A 13276-nucleotide genomic window follows, 5' to 3' on the forward strand; every position below is an offset into this window, starting at 1 on the left:
ATGAGTCAAAAGAGATATTTGAAGTCATCACTGAGAAGCCTTTTGATGAAGGGCAGAGAAATACAAAAATCTGAATATGCCCCAGCAACGATGTATAATTGAGATACAGGTGGAAAGAGACTGATGTTCGGAGTTAGCAGGGTGTCCTTGTACATAAGTTACCAAAAGTTAGTGTAGCAACCAATTAGGCACACATTATAAAGACCTTCACTGAAACAGCCTTTGAGAACAAGAAATAACCTACTGGAAATATGAAGGGTCCTGCTGAGACTTCATGCGGAATATATTGAACTGGTCTTTACCTGCCTCAAGATTTATATGCTTGTGATAGGAGGGAAAAAAAGTGCCACAAGAGTGATTCCAGAGACAGGAGAATTTAAGAACTGTAAGAACATAAGCAATAGGAACAGATTACTCAACCCGTTGAGACTGCTTCATTATTCATTAAGATCATGGCTCAGGACCATTGTCCAGCACTATCACCAGATCTTTTGATCCCCTTCATGTCCAGGAATCTGTTAATCTGTGTTCTGAATAAACACAGCCACAGCCTCCTGGGGTGGAGAATTCTGAAAGTCGCCATCCTCTGAATGAAGAAATTTCTTCTCATCTCCATCCTGAACAGCCTATTCATCCTGTGTTTGGTCTTTGAGGAGAGATTAAGAAAACTGGGGCAGGCATGGTAGTGTAGCGGTTAGCGTAACACTTTACAGCACCAGCGACCTGGGTTAAATTCCGGCCGCTGTCTATAAGGAGTTTGTATGTTCTCCCTGTGACTGTGTGGGTTTCCTCCAGGTGCTCCGGTTTCCACCCAATTCCAAAGACGTACAGGTTAGAAATTTGTGGGCATGCTATGTTGGCGCCGGAAGCGTGGTGACACTTGTGGGCTGCCCCCAAAACACTCTATGCAAAGGATGCATTTCACTGTGTGTTTTGATGTACATGTGACTAATAAAGATATCTTATATGATTTTAGAAGAGTCAAAGGTGATCTCACACATAATTTTAGTGGGGCTTGACTAGTGAGACGTAAGGATGATGTTTCCCTGGCTAAAGTGTCTAGAACCAAGTGTCACAGTCTCAGAATAGGAGATTGGCCACTCAGGACTGAAATCGGAAGATACGTCTTCAACAGGGGACAATGAGTCTTTGGAATTTTCACCCCAAGAGGGCTGTGGAGACTGGGTCACTGAATACATTCCAAAGAGAGACTGACAGATTGTTGGATATTAAGGAAATCAAGGGATTTGGGGCTAACGTGGCATTGAGGTGAAAAAAGACAGCCATGGTCTCATTGAATGTCCGAGCTAGCATAAGGAGCTGAACTGGGTACTCCTGCTCCTTTATCTGATGTTTTGATATTCTCTGTGTAGTCACCATTTTATTGAAGGAAAATGTTCTTCGATCAAGACAATCATGACTGAAGGTTCTACCAAAGATGGATGGCCAAACCATGGCCATATTATGGAAAATTAGGGCATATAGGTGGACTGTCAATCTGGAGAGATTGTAAACGTTTGGCAGCCTAAGGCCATAGTTAGAGGATACAGAGAACAGAGTTACCATGATAATACCAATTATCAACCTGTACCGGCCTTTCCCTAGAAGGGGATATGAAGTTACACCAGATCAAAAACAGGCATAGATCGAGTGGACAGTCAGAGACTTTTTCCCAGGGCGACAATGGCTAACATGAGGGGGCATAATTTTAAGGCAATTGGAGGAAGGTACAAGGGGGTAAGTTTTTTTTACACAGAGAGTGGTGGGTGCGTGGAATGCACTGCCGGCAGAGGTTGTGGGGGGCAAATACATTAGGGACATTTAAGATACTCTTAGATGGCCACATGAATGATAGAGAAATGGGAAGGAAGGGTTAGATAGATATTAGAGCAGGATAAAATGTCGGCATAACGTCGTGGACCACTGGGCCTGTACTGTGCTATAGTGCTCTATGTTCTATATGCAAACTTTATAAGGAATGATGGGGGTAGATCTTGTAGTGCCCTGCCGTTGCTGCCGATTTGCCTGAGGCCATTTCTTCCAGAGTGATCCAAGGCATTGTCTTCTGCTGAAAAATCATCTCCCAGTTTATCTATTCAGATTGTTAAATTTCAGTGAAAGCTTTGACAATTGGTCAATCTGTGGGTGGCAGTTCGCCGGCTGTCAAAGCCGTTACACAAGTGCAGCTGGCCATCCTGAGACTGCCCCTATGCTGCAGTCTGCCACATCAAACTTCGAGGAGTTGGATTTCACAGAGGAAATCTGTGCTGGGGCCAGACTGAAACATAGATTGTGGGCCAAGGGCAGGCACCAGAGATTTAAGCGCAACAGAAGCTATGTCCCAATATTTAAAAAAAATTAAATCAGTTTAATTTGGATAAGTGTGAGGTGTTGCATTTGGGAAGACAAATCGGGGTAGGACTTTTACAGTCAATGGGGAGTGTTTTAGAACAAAGGGATCTAGGAGTACACGGTTCCCTGAGAGTAGGATCGTACGAAGACTGGGTGGTAAAGAAGGCTTTTGGCACGCTAGCCTTCATCAGTCAGGGCACTGAGTAAAGAAATTGGGATGTTATTTTGCAGATGTACAAGATGTTGATGAGGTTGCATTTGGAATATTGTGTTCAGTTTTGGTCACTCTGCCATAGGAGAGATGTTATTAAGCTGGAAAGGGTATGGAGGAGATTTATGAGGATGTTGTTGGGAGTCGTGGGACTGAGTTATGGAGAGAGGGTGAGCTGGTTGAGACTGTTTTCATTGGAGTGTAGGAGAATGAGGGGTGATACTATGGAGGTGTATAAAATCATGACGGGCATAGATAGGGTGAATGAGCAAAGACTTTTCCCAGGCTTGGGGATTCAAGAAACAGGATATAGGTTTAGGGTGAGAGGAGAGAGATTTAATATTGACTTTTTCACTCAGAGTGTAGTCAGTACATGGAATGAGCTGCCAAAGGAAGTGGTTGAGGCAGATAGAATAACAGCATTTAAAAGGTACTTGGACAGGTACGTGGATAGGAAAGGCTCAGAAGGATTGGGCCAAACGTGGGCAAATAGGACTAACTTAGATGGGAATCTTGGTCGGCATGGACCAGTTGGGCTGAAGGTCACGTTTCTGTGATGTATGACTCTTTGACTAATTAAAAAAAATAATAATCAAAGTACTAAAAAGCACCCAAATATTTAAAACAATTAAATAAATGTATTTTAACTTTTATTTCATATGAAAAGGACTTTTGTTTCTTCCCATTGATTTCAATGGATGACTACATTTCAATAGGTGGCATTGCTGACCTAAGCTGTGAGGTCTGTGGAGGCTTACACTGCCCCATTGGACTCTCCATCAGTACAGCTGGTAGCCCAGGTGGCACAGTGGAAGATGCTGACCTGATATAAGCCAGGACTGAGGAATTCCACAGGGAAATGAGCATAACATAGAACATAGAACACTACCGCACAGTACAGGCCCTTCGGCCCACAATGTTGTGCCGACATTTTATCCTGCTCCAAGACCTATCTAACCCTTCCCTCCCACATAGCCCCCTATTTTTCTATCATTCAACTGCAAGGTGAAAAACCTGGCCCAATATCTTCACTGCTCCTAATGTGGGCTCAGAAAGAGGATGTACAAAATTTGCCAATGGAATTAGCTAACAGGAAAAATTCAGGTAACAAGCCACTCTGTCCAGTTATAAATCAGCCAGAAATAAAATCGCAGCAGAAAATTTAACAAGGAGCTATATTTAAACAGCCAGTTTTCAGAAACATTCCACTGCCTTTTAGTTGAACTTGACAGTTGTTTTGTGATACTGTACACAAAAAAAGTACTCAATTGTCATGCCATTTTCCTTAATGCTGTTAAAGATATTACATGACTGCAGGTTGCTGAGCGGATATTTCATTCACCAGATTAGTACAAGTTGTTCAGAGATTTATGCCACCAGCTCTTCTGATGATTACAGTTGAAGATATATCAAACTTATAAGAACATTAAGTATTTATCAGGTACACACTGCACCAGACTACTGAAATAAAGGGATGATTAGATGTTAAGCACATGGTGATCATCACTGAACAATAGGACTGTATTGAATTAAAATAAGTAAATTACATCGGCTTTCAGTGCCAAAAATTCAAACAAAAGATGAGGCTCCAGTTCTAAAATATTTCTTATGCCAGAAGGAAGATGGATTACATTGGAAAAATAAATTAATTGAAAATGACCGCACACAAAAGATGCAGTAGCCTGATAAACACCCACCTCCGAAATAATAGCTGCTCCCAGAGTAAATCTGCATCTGTATGGTTGAATGAAAGGTTGAGGTAGCATTATTGTCCAATATGATGCTAACACGATTTCTTCTGGCGTTCAAATTAATAGAATGCCACAGTCCATCATTCAGATTGACACCTGGAGAAATGAGATATCCGATTAACATGAGATCACCACAATTCTTTCATGAGGCCATAGATTTACGTGGAAAAGGCTGCTCTCTGGTTTATTGAGGTAGATTGACATATGGGTGATTCTTAATCCCTGTTAGGTAGTCAAGCATGATGTAAACCCCTAAAAATCTCAAACATAGGTCTAACCTACTTAATTCAGTGGTTTGCAGAGACCTGACTAGATGCGGAAAAACGAACTTCTCTGAGGAAATGAGTTTGCAATTTCAAAAAAAATGAAATAAAAGGTCAGCTTGAAATGTCAGCTCTGTTTTTTTCTTACCACAGATGTCTCACCTGTTATTTTTTCCACTGTTTTCTGTTTTGAGTTCAACTTTTCAATGTTCCTATTTCTTCAGATTTTACAGATTTAACCAAGGCTAATGCACTCAACCAGGCTACAGAAAACCCAACAGGGTAAGGGTGGTGATGGAAACTTTGGAGGGAAGGTAAGTAGGAAAGGAGGATAAGGAGTGAATGCCACCCCACTGCCTCGCTCGCAGTCCTCGAATTTAGCTTTGCCTATGGGATTGGACTACCCCACTCTGCCGGAACTGTCCACTCCTGCACATATCTCCACTGTGGAATGATCCACAGGGGTCAGTGATAAAGAAGTTATTCCCCTCCCTGGGGCTGGACTTACAAACATGTGAACATATGAAATAAGAACAGGAGTAGGCCACTCAGCCCCTCTAACCTTCTCTGCCATTTAATAAGATCATGGGTGTTCTCTCACCTCAACTCCTCAATTACATCAATCAATGATAATTTTTTAATTCTCTTATTTATCATGAATCTATCAACCTCTGCATTAAAAATATTCAAAGACTATGCTTCTGCCACCCTTTAAGGAAAAGAGTTCCAAAGACCCATAACCCTCAGAGAAAAAAAATTCTCTCATCTAAATTAGTCACATGTACATCGAAACACAAAGTGAAATGCATTTTTTGTGTAGAGTGTTCTGGGAGCAGCCCGCAAGTGTCGCCACGCTTCTGGTTCCAACTTAGCATGCCCATAACTTCCTAACCCGAACATCTTTGGAATGTGGGAGGAAACCAGAGCACCCGGAGGAAACCCACGTAGACACAGGGAGAACGTACAGACAGCAGCCGGAATTGAACCCGGGTTGCTGGCACTGTAATAGCATTACGCTATTGAATAGACAACCCTTAATTTTTAAACAGCAACTCATAATTCTAGATTCTTTCACATATTTTCTCCACGTCCACCCATTCTAGATTCCTCAGGATCTTTTCTGTTTCAATCAAGTGGATGAAGGTCCACCCTGTCCAACCTTTCCTCATAAGACAACTCAGCCATTCCGGATGTTAGCCTAGTAAACCTTCTCTGAACTGCTTCCAATTCTTTGAATGTTCTTCCTCAAAGAAGCAGATTTACACAATACTCCTCATACAGTCTCATCAACGCCCTGTAGAGCTACAGCATGACTTTCCTATGTTTGAATTCAATTCCACCAGCAATAAACAATAACCTTCTGTTAGCTTTCCTAATTCATTGCGATACCTGTACATTAGCCAATCATGTATAGGACACCCAGATTTCTCTTCACCTCATAGCCTTGCAACCTTTCACCATTCAGGTAACATCATTTTATTTTTCCTGCCAAAGTAGGCATTTTCTCACATTATATTCAACTTACCGGATCTTTTCCCATTCACTTAGTATCCCTTTGTATCTCTTCCACTGAAATCAGTAACATGACACAATACTACCTGTCAGAGTGGCAGACTCCCTAGCTGTGGCTGTAGGCCACTCTCAGATGCTCCCAGCACAACTGGAACCCAAGCCCATCAATCAGAGTGACATCAAGCGGTGCTGTATGAGGAACCCTCACTTCAGCCATGATTCCACTCCCTCCCACCACCACTAACCCCACTACCAATCCCCACACAAAGTGTCTCTCAATGTCTGGGCCATGGTTTGCAAAGCAATATGCTTTGGAAGCGAGATTTCCCCATAAGTGAGTGAAGATGACATGACTCAATCTGACACGAATGCTAGAAAAGCATAAAAGTTACTAATGCCCGATTGATGTGAGAATGGACATACATTTGTGATGTGCCTGTATATCACCATGGAGAAAGAACAAAATATGTTATATGCGATTCATTAAGGACATAAGAACGTAAGAAAGTGAAGCAAGAGTAGGCCATCCGGCTCTTTAAGCCTTCCCCACCATTCAATGTGATCAGGGATACTCTTGCTGTCCTCAAATCCTCTTCTGTGCCAGTTCTCCGATTCCTCGATCTTTCAAATATTTATCTATCTCCACCTTAAATATATCTGATGATCTGCCCTACACCACCCTTGGAGGCAAAGAATTCCGAAGATTCACCAGCATCTGAGAGAAGTTTCGATGCACCTCAGTTTTATATGGGCAGCCCCTTATGTCTGTCTCTGTCGACACTATTTACCTCAATCAGTCCCTGTTGTTATGGACTCGATGAAAGTCCCTTTAAGATAGTGTGTGTGTGTGTGTGTGTGTGTGTGTGTGTGTGTGTGTGTGTGTGTGTGTGTGTGGCATGCTTACGTCAATAGAAGATAAAGGACGTAATGACGTTATTGAAGGGGTCAGAAGAAGGGGGAGAGAGAGAGAAAAGGGAGAGAGACTAGCCTACTAGTTGCCCTATCGATGGATGAGAAACAATAACTGTGTCTGCCATTGAAATCCATGTATGGAAATTGGAAGTAATCTGGTGGAGTTCACTTTGTTGCTGACCTGTAGAAGGAAACGGGTATTTGTGTGGACGACCACGATTCGGATACTTTTCGGGGTGAGGAAGTCACTACCGAGTAAACACTGAAGTGTCGTTTGGGTTCCATCGTGGAACAATTTGGATTTCGTAATACTCTTTCTCTGTTCTCTACATCTACGTCTTATCTTCAGACAACGGTGGTTATTGAAGAAGCCTTTGCTCATGTTTCACCTTATGGCTTGTGGAACTGAACTTTAAGAACCATCCCTGGACTTGGAGTTTGGGACTTTGCCACACACACATGAACAGTTTAGGTTTTGGGGTTAATGTTCAAGGTTTAACATTTTTGAATTCTAACATACTAACATTTTTAGTTTTATCGTTCATATTATCATAAGTAGTGATTAATAAAATAGTTTTTAACACTGAATCATGACTCAGTGTGTTTCTTTTGTTGCTGGTTCGTAGCACTGTGGTAATGATTCTATCTTCGTACCAGAACACAAGAAATAGGTTAGGCCATTCAGCACCTCATCCTTGAGGCAGCATTCGGTATGATCATGGCTGAACCACCCCAGGCTTCATCTCCTCTTTCCTTGTAGCCCTCAATTCCCTCATCTTTCAACAATTTATCGACCTCCTCTTTCAATACCTCCAGTGATCTAATCTCCATCAACCTTCTGGGGTTGATAGTTCCAAAGATTTGCCAGCCTCTGGGAGAAGTTGTTTAGTTTTAAATGACCACCCCTTAATTTTGCAGATATGTCACCTTATTCAAAATTCTCTCACTAGTAAAACGCGTCAACATTTACCCTGTCATTTACCCTCAGGATCTTAAGTTTCAATAAGATCGTCGCTCATTCTTCTAAACTCCAAAGAATATATTTCTAATTTCTTTATCTTCTCAGGACTTAGTCCAGTATTTGCCTAAATTTGGCCGGAGGAGAGTTCTGGAGCCTAAGTATGGCAAACAAAAGCAGAACTGAAAATGACCTGGTCACATAGGATATTATAGCACAGTACAGTCCTTTTGGCCCACAATGTTGTGCCGACATTTATCTTGCTCCAACCCTTATATCTAACCCTTCCCTCCCACATAACCCCCTACAGTTCCATTTTTCTATCATTCATGTGTCTATCTAAGAGTCTCTTAAATGTCCCTAATGTATCTACCCCCACAACCTCTGCCGGCAGTGCGTTCCATGCACCCACCACTCTCTGTGTAAAAAAACTTACCCCTGACATCCCCCTGATATCTTCCTCCAATTACCTTAAAATTACGTTCTCTCGTGTTAGCCATTGTCACCCTGGGAAAAAAGTCTCTGACTGTCCACTTGATTGATGCCTCTTATCATCTTGTACACCTCTATCCTCACCTCTCATCCTCCATCTCTCCAAAGAGAAAAGCCCTAGCTCACTCAACCTGTCCTCATAGGACATGCTCTCCAATCCAGGCAGCATCCTGGTAAATCTCCTCTGTACCCTCTCTAAAGCTTCCACATCCTTCCTATAATGATGCAACCAGAACTGAACACAATACTCCAAGTGTGGTCTGACCAGAGCTCTATAGAGCTGCAACATTACCTTGCAGCTCTTGAACTCAATTACTCCGACGAATAAAGGCCAACACACCAAACGCCTTCTTAACAACCCTATTGATGTGCACGACATCCTTGAGGGATCTGTGGATGTGGACCCCAAGATCCCTTTGTTCCTCCACACTGCTAAGAGTCCTGCCATTAACCTTCTATACTGCCTTCAGATTCAATCTCCCAAAGTGTATCACTTCACACTTTTCCAAGTTGAACTCCACAAGGAAATGCATTCTCCAAAGTAAATGCGAAGGATAATAATAACTTTAAAGAGACAAAGGTTTAAGAGATAAATAAAATATTTTTTGTCTCATCTTTGTCTCAAAGGGTGTTCCCTTTTTAAAACAGTGACCTCAAGTTCTCAATTTTACATTTCTAATAGGTAGAAATGAACTATGTACCAAAATATTACCTGTCAATCAGTGGTTATTTTATTTATTTATTGATTAGTCACATGTACATGGAAACACACTGTGAAATATGCCTTTTTGCGTTACTGAGAATGGGCTGGGGGCAGCCCGCAAGTGTTGCCACGCTTCCAGTGCCAACATAGCATGCCCACAGCTCCTAACCCGTACATCTTTGGAATGTGGGAGGAAACTGGAGCACCCAGAGGAATCCCACACAGACACAGGGAGAATGTACAAACTCGTTACAGGCAGCAGTGGGAATTGAACCCAGGTCACTGGCGCTGTAATAACATTACGCTAACCGCTATGCTACCATGCCGCCTCCAACATATTTGACTCCAAATCATAAGGTTCAGGGATCTAATCCCTTTTCAGGGATTTTTGATGAAATGCTAATTTTATCTAATCTCTAAGATACATGCACTTGACACTCTTTCAATTAGTTTTCCAGAGTGACCAGACCAGTATCCCCTACTCGATATTACTAAATCAAAGCATCTGCTTGTAATCACTTTGAAATCTGCTGACAATATGCTGTCCACAAATTAGTGACTGTGTTTCTGCCATTATGTCATTGACTACATCAAAAGAACTTAACTGGTTTTGAAAGACTTTGGAACATCCTGTAAGGGATGTGAATAATCTTTGCTTTCCACTTTGGAGGCAGGCCAAGTGTCAATGGAGGAAATCTGAGGGAACAGGGTTCATAGTATTAGTCAGCTTAGCAATGAGGGTACATGTGAGGAACATGCTAAAGGAATACTTCTTACTTAAAGGGGGGAAGGAATCTTGACCAGGTTAATTGGAAACAAAGATTGGCCAGCAATATATTCTTGTATTTTCTCATGGCATAGAAAGAGGTCATTTGGCCCATTGAATCTGTGCAGATTCTCAGAGCAATCCCATCAGTCCCATTTACTGGTAACTTATTCTTTATCACTTGCACATCAACTCCCCTCTAATTTTATTGTGACCCATCTGCACAACGAGTAATTTACAGAGGCCACATAATCTGCCAGTACATCTATGGGATGTATCAGGAAACTGGATCAGCCAGGGAGACCCACACAGTCACAGGGAGAACATGCAAACTCAAGGATAAGAAGATCCAAGGAAAGGTGTAGTGAAAGTTTTAATGGAACAGTTCCAGGAATCAGGGGATTTCAGTTACGAGGATAGACTAGTGTTTTCAGAATCTGGTTTATTATCACTATCTTACACGACGTGATATTTGTTGTTTTGCAGCAGCAGTACAGTGCAAGACATAAAATTACTATAAATTACAAAATAAATAAACAGTGCAAAAAAAAGGAATGACATTTTTAAGACATGAACGTTGAAGCAAACCCAGTAGATTTTGCCCATGTCCTTAGGGCAGTGATTTAGCCAGCAAAGGTCGGGAGACTGTGGGGTTATTACGAAAGGAAAGAAGCACAAAGGCAAGGAAAGAGCTATGGCAGAGAAACATTGGAGATGACAATGGGAGGAAAGGGGGTTTGGATCAGCTTTCATTGCATGTATGTTAAATTGGACAAGAGGGATCAGAAAATGTGGAGAAAGAATTTGCACGAAAAGGCGGAAGGAAGAAATCAGAAGAACTGTTAGATAAAAACCTGTCAATTAAAGAATGAGAAAATGCAAACAAAAGTGAAGAGGTAAGATGAGGAACTCAGCTTAGCAAAGGGTTTAAGATGTTAAACTGAATAGTTGGAATTGAGTCAAATAAGAACATTTTTTGTGGAGTTATTGGAAAGAATATCAGCTCAAATATGCAAAAAAGATGAATAAAAAATAGCAGAAGTTCAGGAGAAAATTTTATGATAACCAGTTCTGAAAGTGGTCATGACCAACTGAATTTAAGAAAACTTTTCAGAACTTTTATCAAGAATATAACACTTCCTCTTGCAAAACCAATGCAATTTGGGTTGCTTTAATGAAATGATTAGGTGCTATACAACTGCAAGTAGCTCTTGCTCTTAAATGTTCTTTTAACTTGAACTTTCTCAAATCAAGTGTAAGTCAAGTCGTGTTTATTGTCTTGTACACAAGTACAATGAGATACAGGTGGAATAAGAAGCTTGTTTGCAGCAGCATCACAGACACATAGATTCAGACAATACACAGAACAAATTATAAGACAAGGTAAGATTTCTTTATTAGTCACATGTACATCAAAACACATAGTGAAATGCATCTTTTGCGTAGAGTGTTCTGAGGGCAGCCCGCAAGTGTTGCCACACTTCCGGTGCCAACATAGCGTGCCCACAATTTTCTAACCTGTACGTCTTTGGAATGTGGGAGGAAACTGGAGCACCCGGAGGAAACCCACGCAGACAGAGGGAGAACGTACAAACTCGTTACAGACAGCGGCTGGAATTGAACCTGAGTCACTGGCGCTGTAGTAGCATTACACTAAATGCCACACTTCCAAATTATACAAGACAGTGAAGAAAAGGACCATGTAAAACAAGATATTATTGCAAAAATACACAATAGTTTCAAACTCAGCTTCAAAGTGGATCACTTTAAGCCAGTTCCTTGGCCCTGGGAACCAGACTTTCTCTGGTCAATGCAGACTGCCAACTGCTCCTTGATTGGATCCATGCAACAGCAAGACACATACGTACTCAATGACAATGAAAGGTCACAATCTTGAAACATTAATTCTGTTTCTCCCTCCATGGTTGTTGCCTCTGTTACTGAACGTTTCCAGCATATTCTCTTTTACTTCACACTCAGTAGGAATCTAACTTTCTCAACAGGGGTGGCAGTCCCACATATAGGCATACACAAACCACAACATCTGCCCAGAACAAGGCCAATGGCTGTCAGACCAGTTTATACTGGTCTTCTATTATAAAAAGATAAACATCCAATTAAGACCTCTAAATACCTTATTTTTACCAGTGCTACATTAAAATCATGCTTTAGATCCAGTTCATTGCAAGTATGTCTATTTTATTGAAATGCAAGTGTTTTCTTTATTATTGTGTTTTTTTTTGTGTTTCAGGATAAAGGTATCACTGGCAAGGCCAGTGTTTTTTTTACTAACGACATATTGCCCTTGAGAGGGTGCTTGTGTGTGATCTTCTTGAGCTGCTGCTGACCTTCTGATGAAGGAATATGTTTTTTTAGACTCATACTTCATGGAGATAGGCCACTTGGCCCACCACATCCATGTCAACCAGTGAGCACCCACCCGTATCAATCCCATCTCCCAGTACTGGGTTAATAGCCTTCTGTACTTAGGTGAGTCAAGTTCTCGTCCAGATACTTCTTCAATGCTGTCAGCATCTCTGCTTCAACTTCTTTGGCAGTGTATTCCAGGTACTCACCACTCTCTGGGTGAGAAAGGTTCCCACTAGGATCCCCTCTAAATCTCTTCTTCCTGACACAAAATCTATGTCCTCTAGTTTCATTTACCGCTGATATGGGGAAAAGTTTCCTGAGTCTCCCCTATTTATACCCCTCATAAGTTTATATTCCTCAATCATGCCCCCTCTTTACCACATCTGCTCCAGGGAAAACAGATATTGCCCCTCCAATTTCTCCTCATAACTGAAACACTCCATCCTAGGCAACATTCTGTTGATTCTCCACTACACCCTCTCCATTGATATCCATCTATCATATCCCTCCCAAACCCCATGCTCACAGTCAGATCTCAGAGTCTTCACATCCCACCACCAGCTCCACTGCCCAGTGGATTTGGTGGTGCTTCAATGGATTTATAAGATGTTGTGCTACTCTGCTTGTCTGCAAAGAAATAAGATGTGCTTTTGACTTGAATTTCAAACCTAGCTTCAAAGTGACTGACATTAAGCCAGTTTCTAGGTTGTGGATTAGAATTAGTAGTCCTTCCCCGGTCACAGTGCCTTTGGGCAGTGAGTACCAGGATTTAGACCCAGTGATACTGAAGGAATGACAATATATTTCCAAGTCAGGACAATGTGTTTTCTGACCAACAGACCGCAATCAGTGAGGATAGGCAGCAATACCTCCAGCACGATTATTCTCAACACTGGTGCCCCACAAGGCTGCTTCCTCAGCCCTCTACTCCCTATACACTCATGACTGTGTGACAGATTCTGCTCTAACTCCATCTACAAGTTTGC

The 13276-nt window shown here is 41.7% G+C and overlaps 1 protein-coding gene across 3 annotated transcripts in view; it reads right to left on the reverse strand.

The window, feature by feature from the left end:
- Positions 1-13276, reverse strand: part of LOC127572752 (contactin-associated protein-like 5) — a 1205714-nt gene that overhangs the window by 599855 nt on the left and 592583 nt on the right. For all 3 annotated transcript variants that reach the window (XM_052020359.1, XM_052020369.1, XM_052020350.1), the window contains exon 9: positions 4261-4410. In XM_052020359.1, the coding sequence (XP_051876319.1) occupies positions 4261-4410 (150 nt within the window). The remainder of the gene's footprint in view (positions 1-4260; positions 4411-13276) is intronic.

The sequence above is a fragment of the Pristis pectinata genome, chromosome 1 (genome assembly GCF_009764475.1).
Source record: "Pristis pectinata isolate sPriPec2 chromosome 1, sPriPec2.1.pri, whole genome shotgun sequence".
Classification (NCBI taxonomy): domain Eukaryota; kingdom Metazoa; phylum Chordata; class Chondrichthyes; order Rhinopristiformes; family Pristidae; genus Pristis; species Pristis pectinata.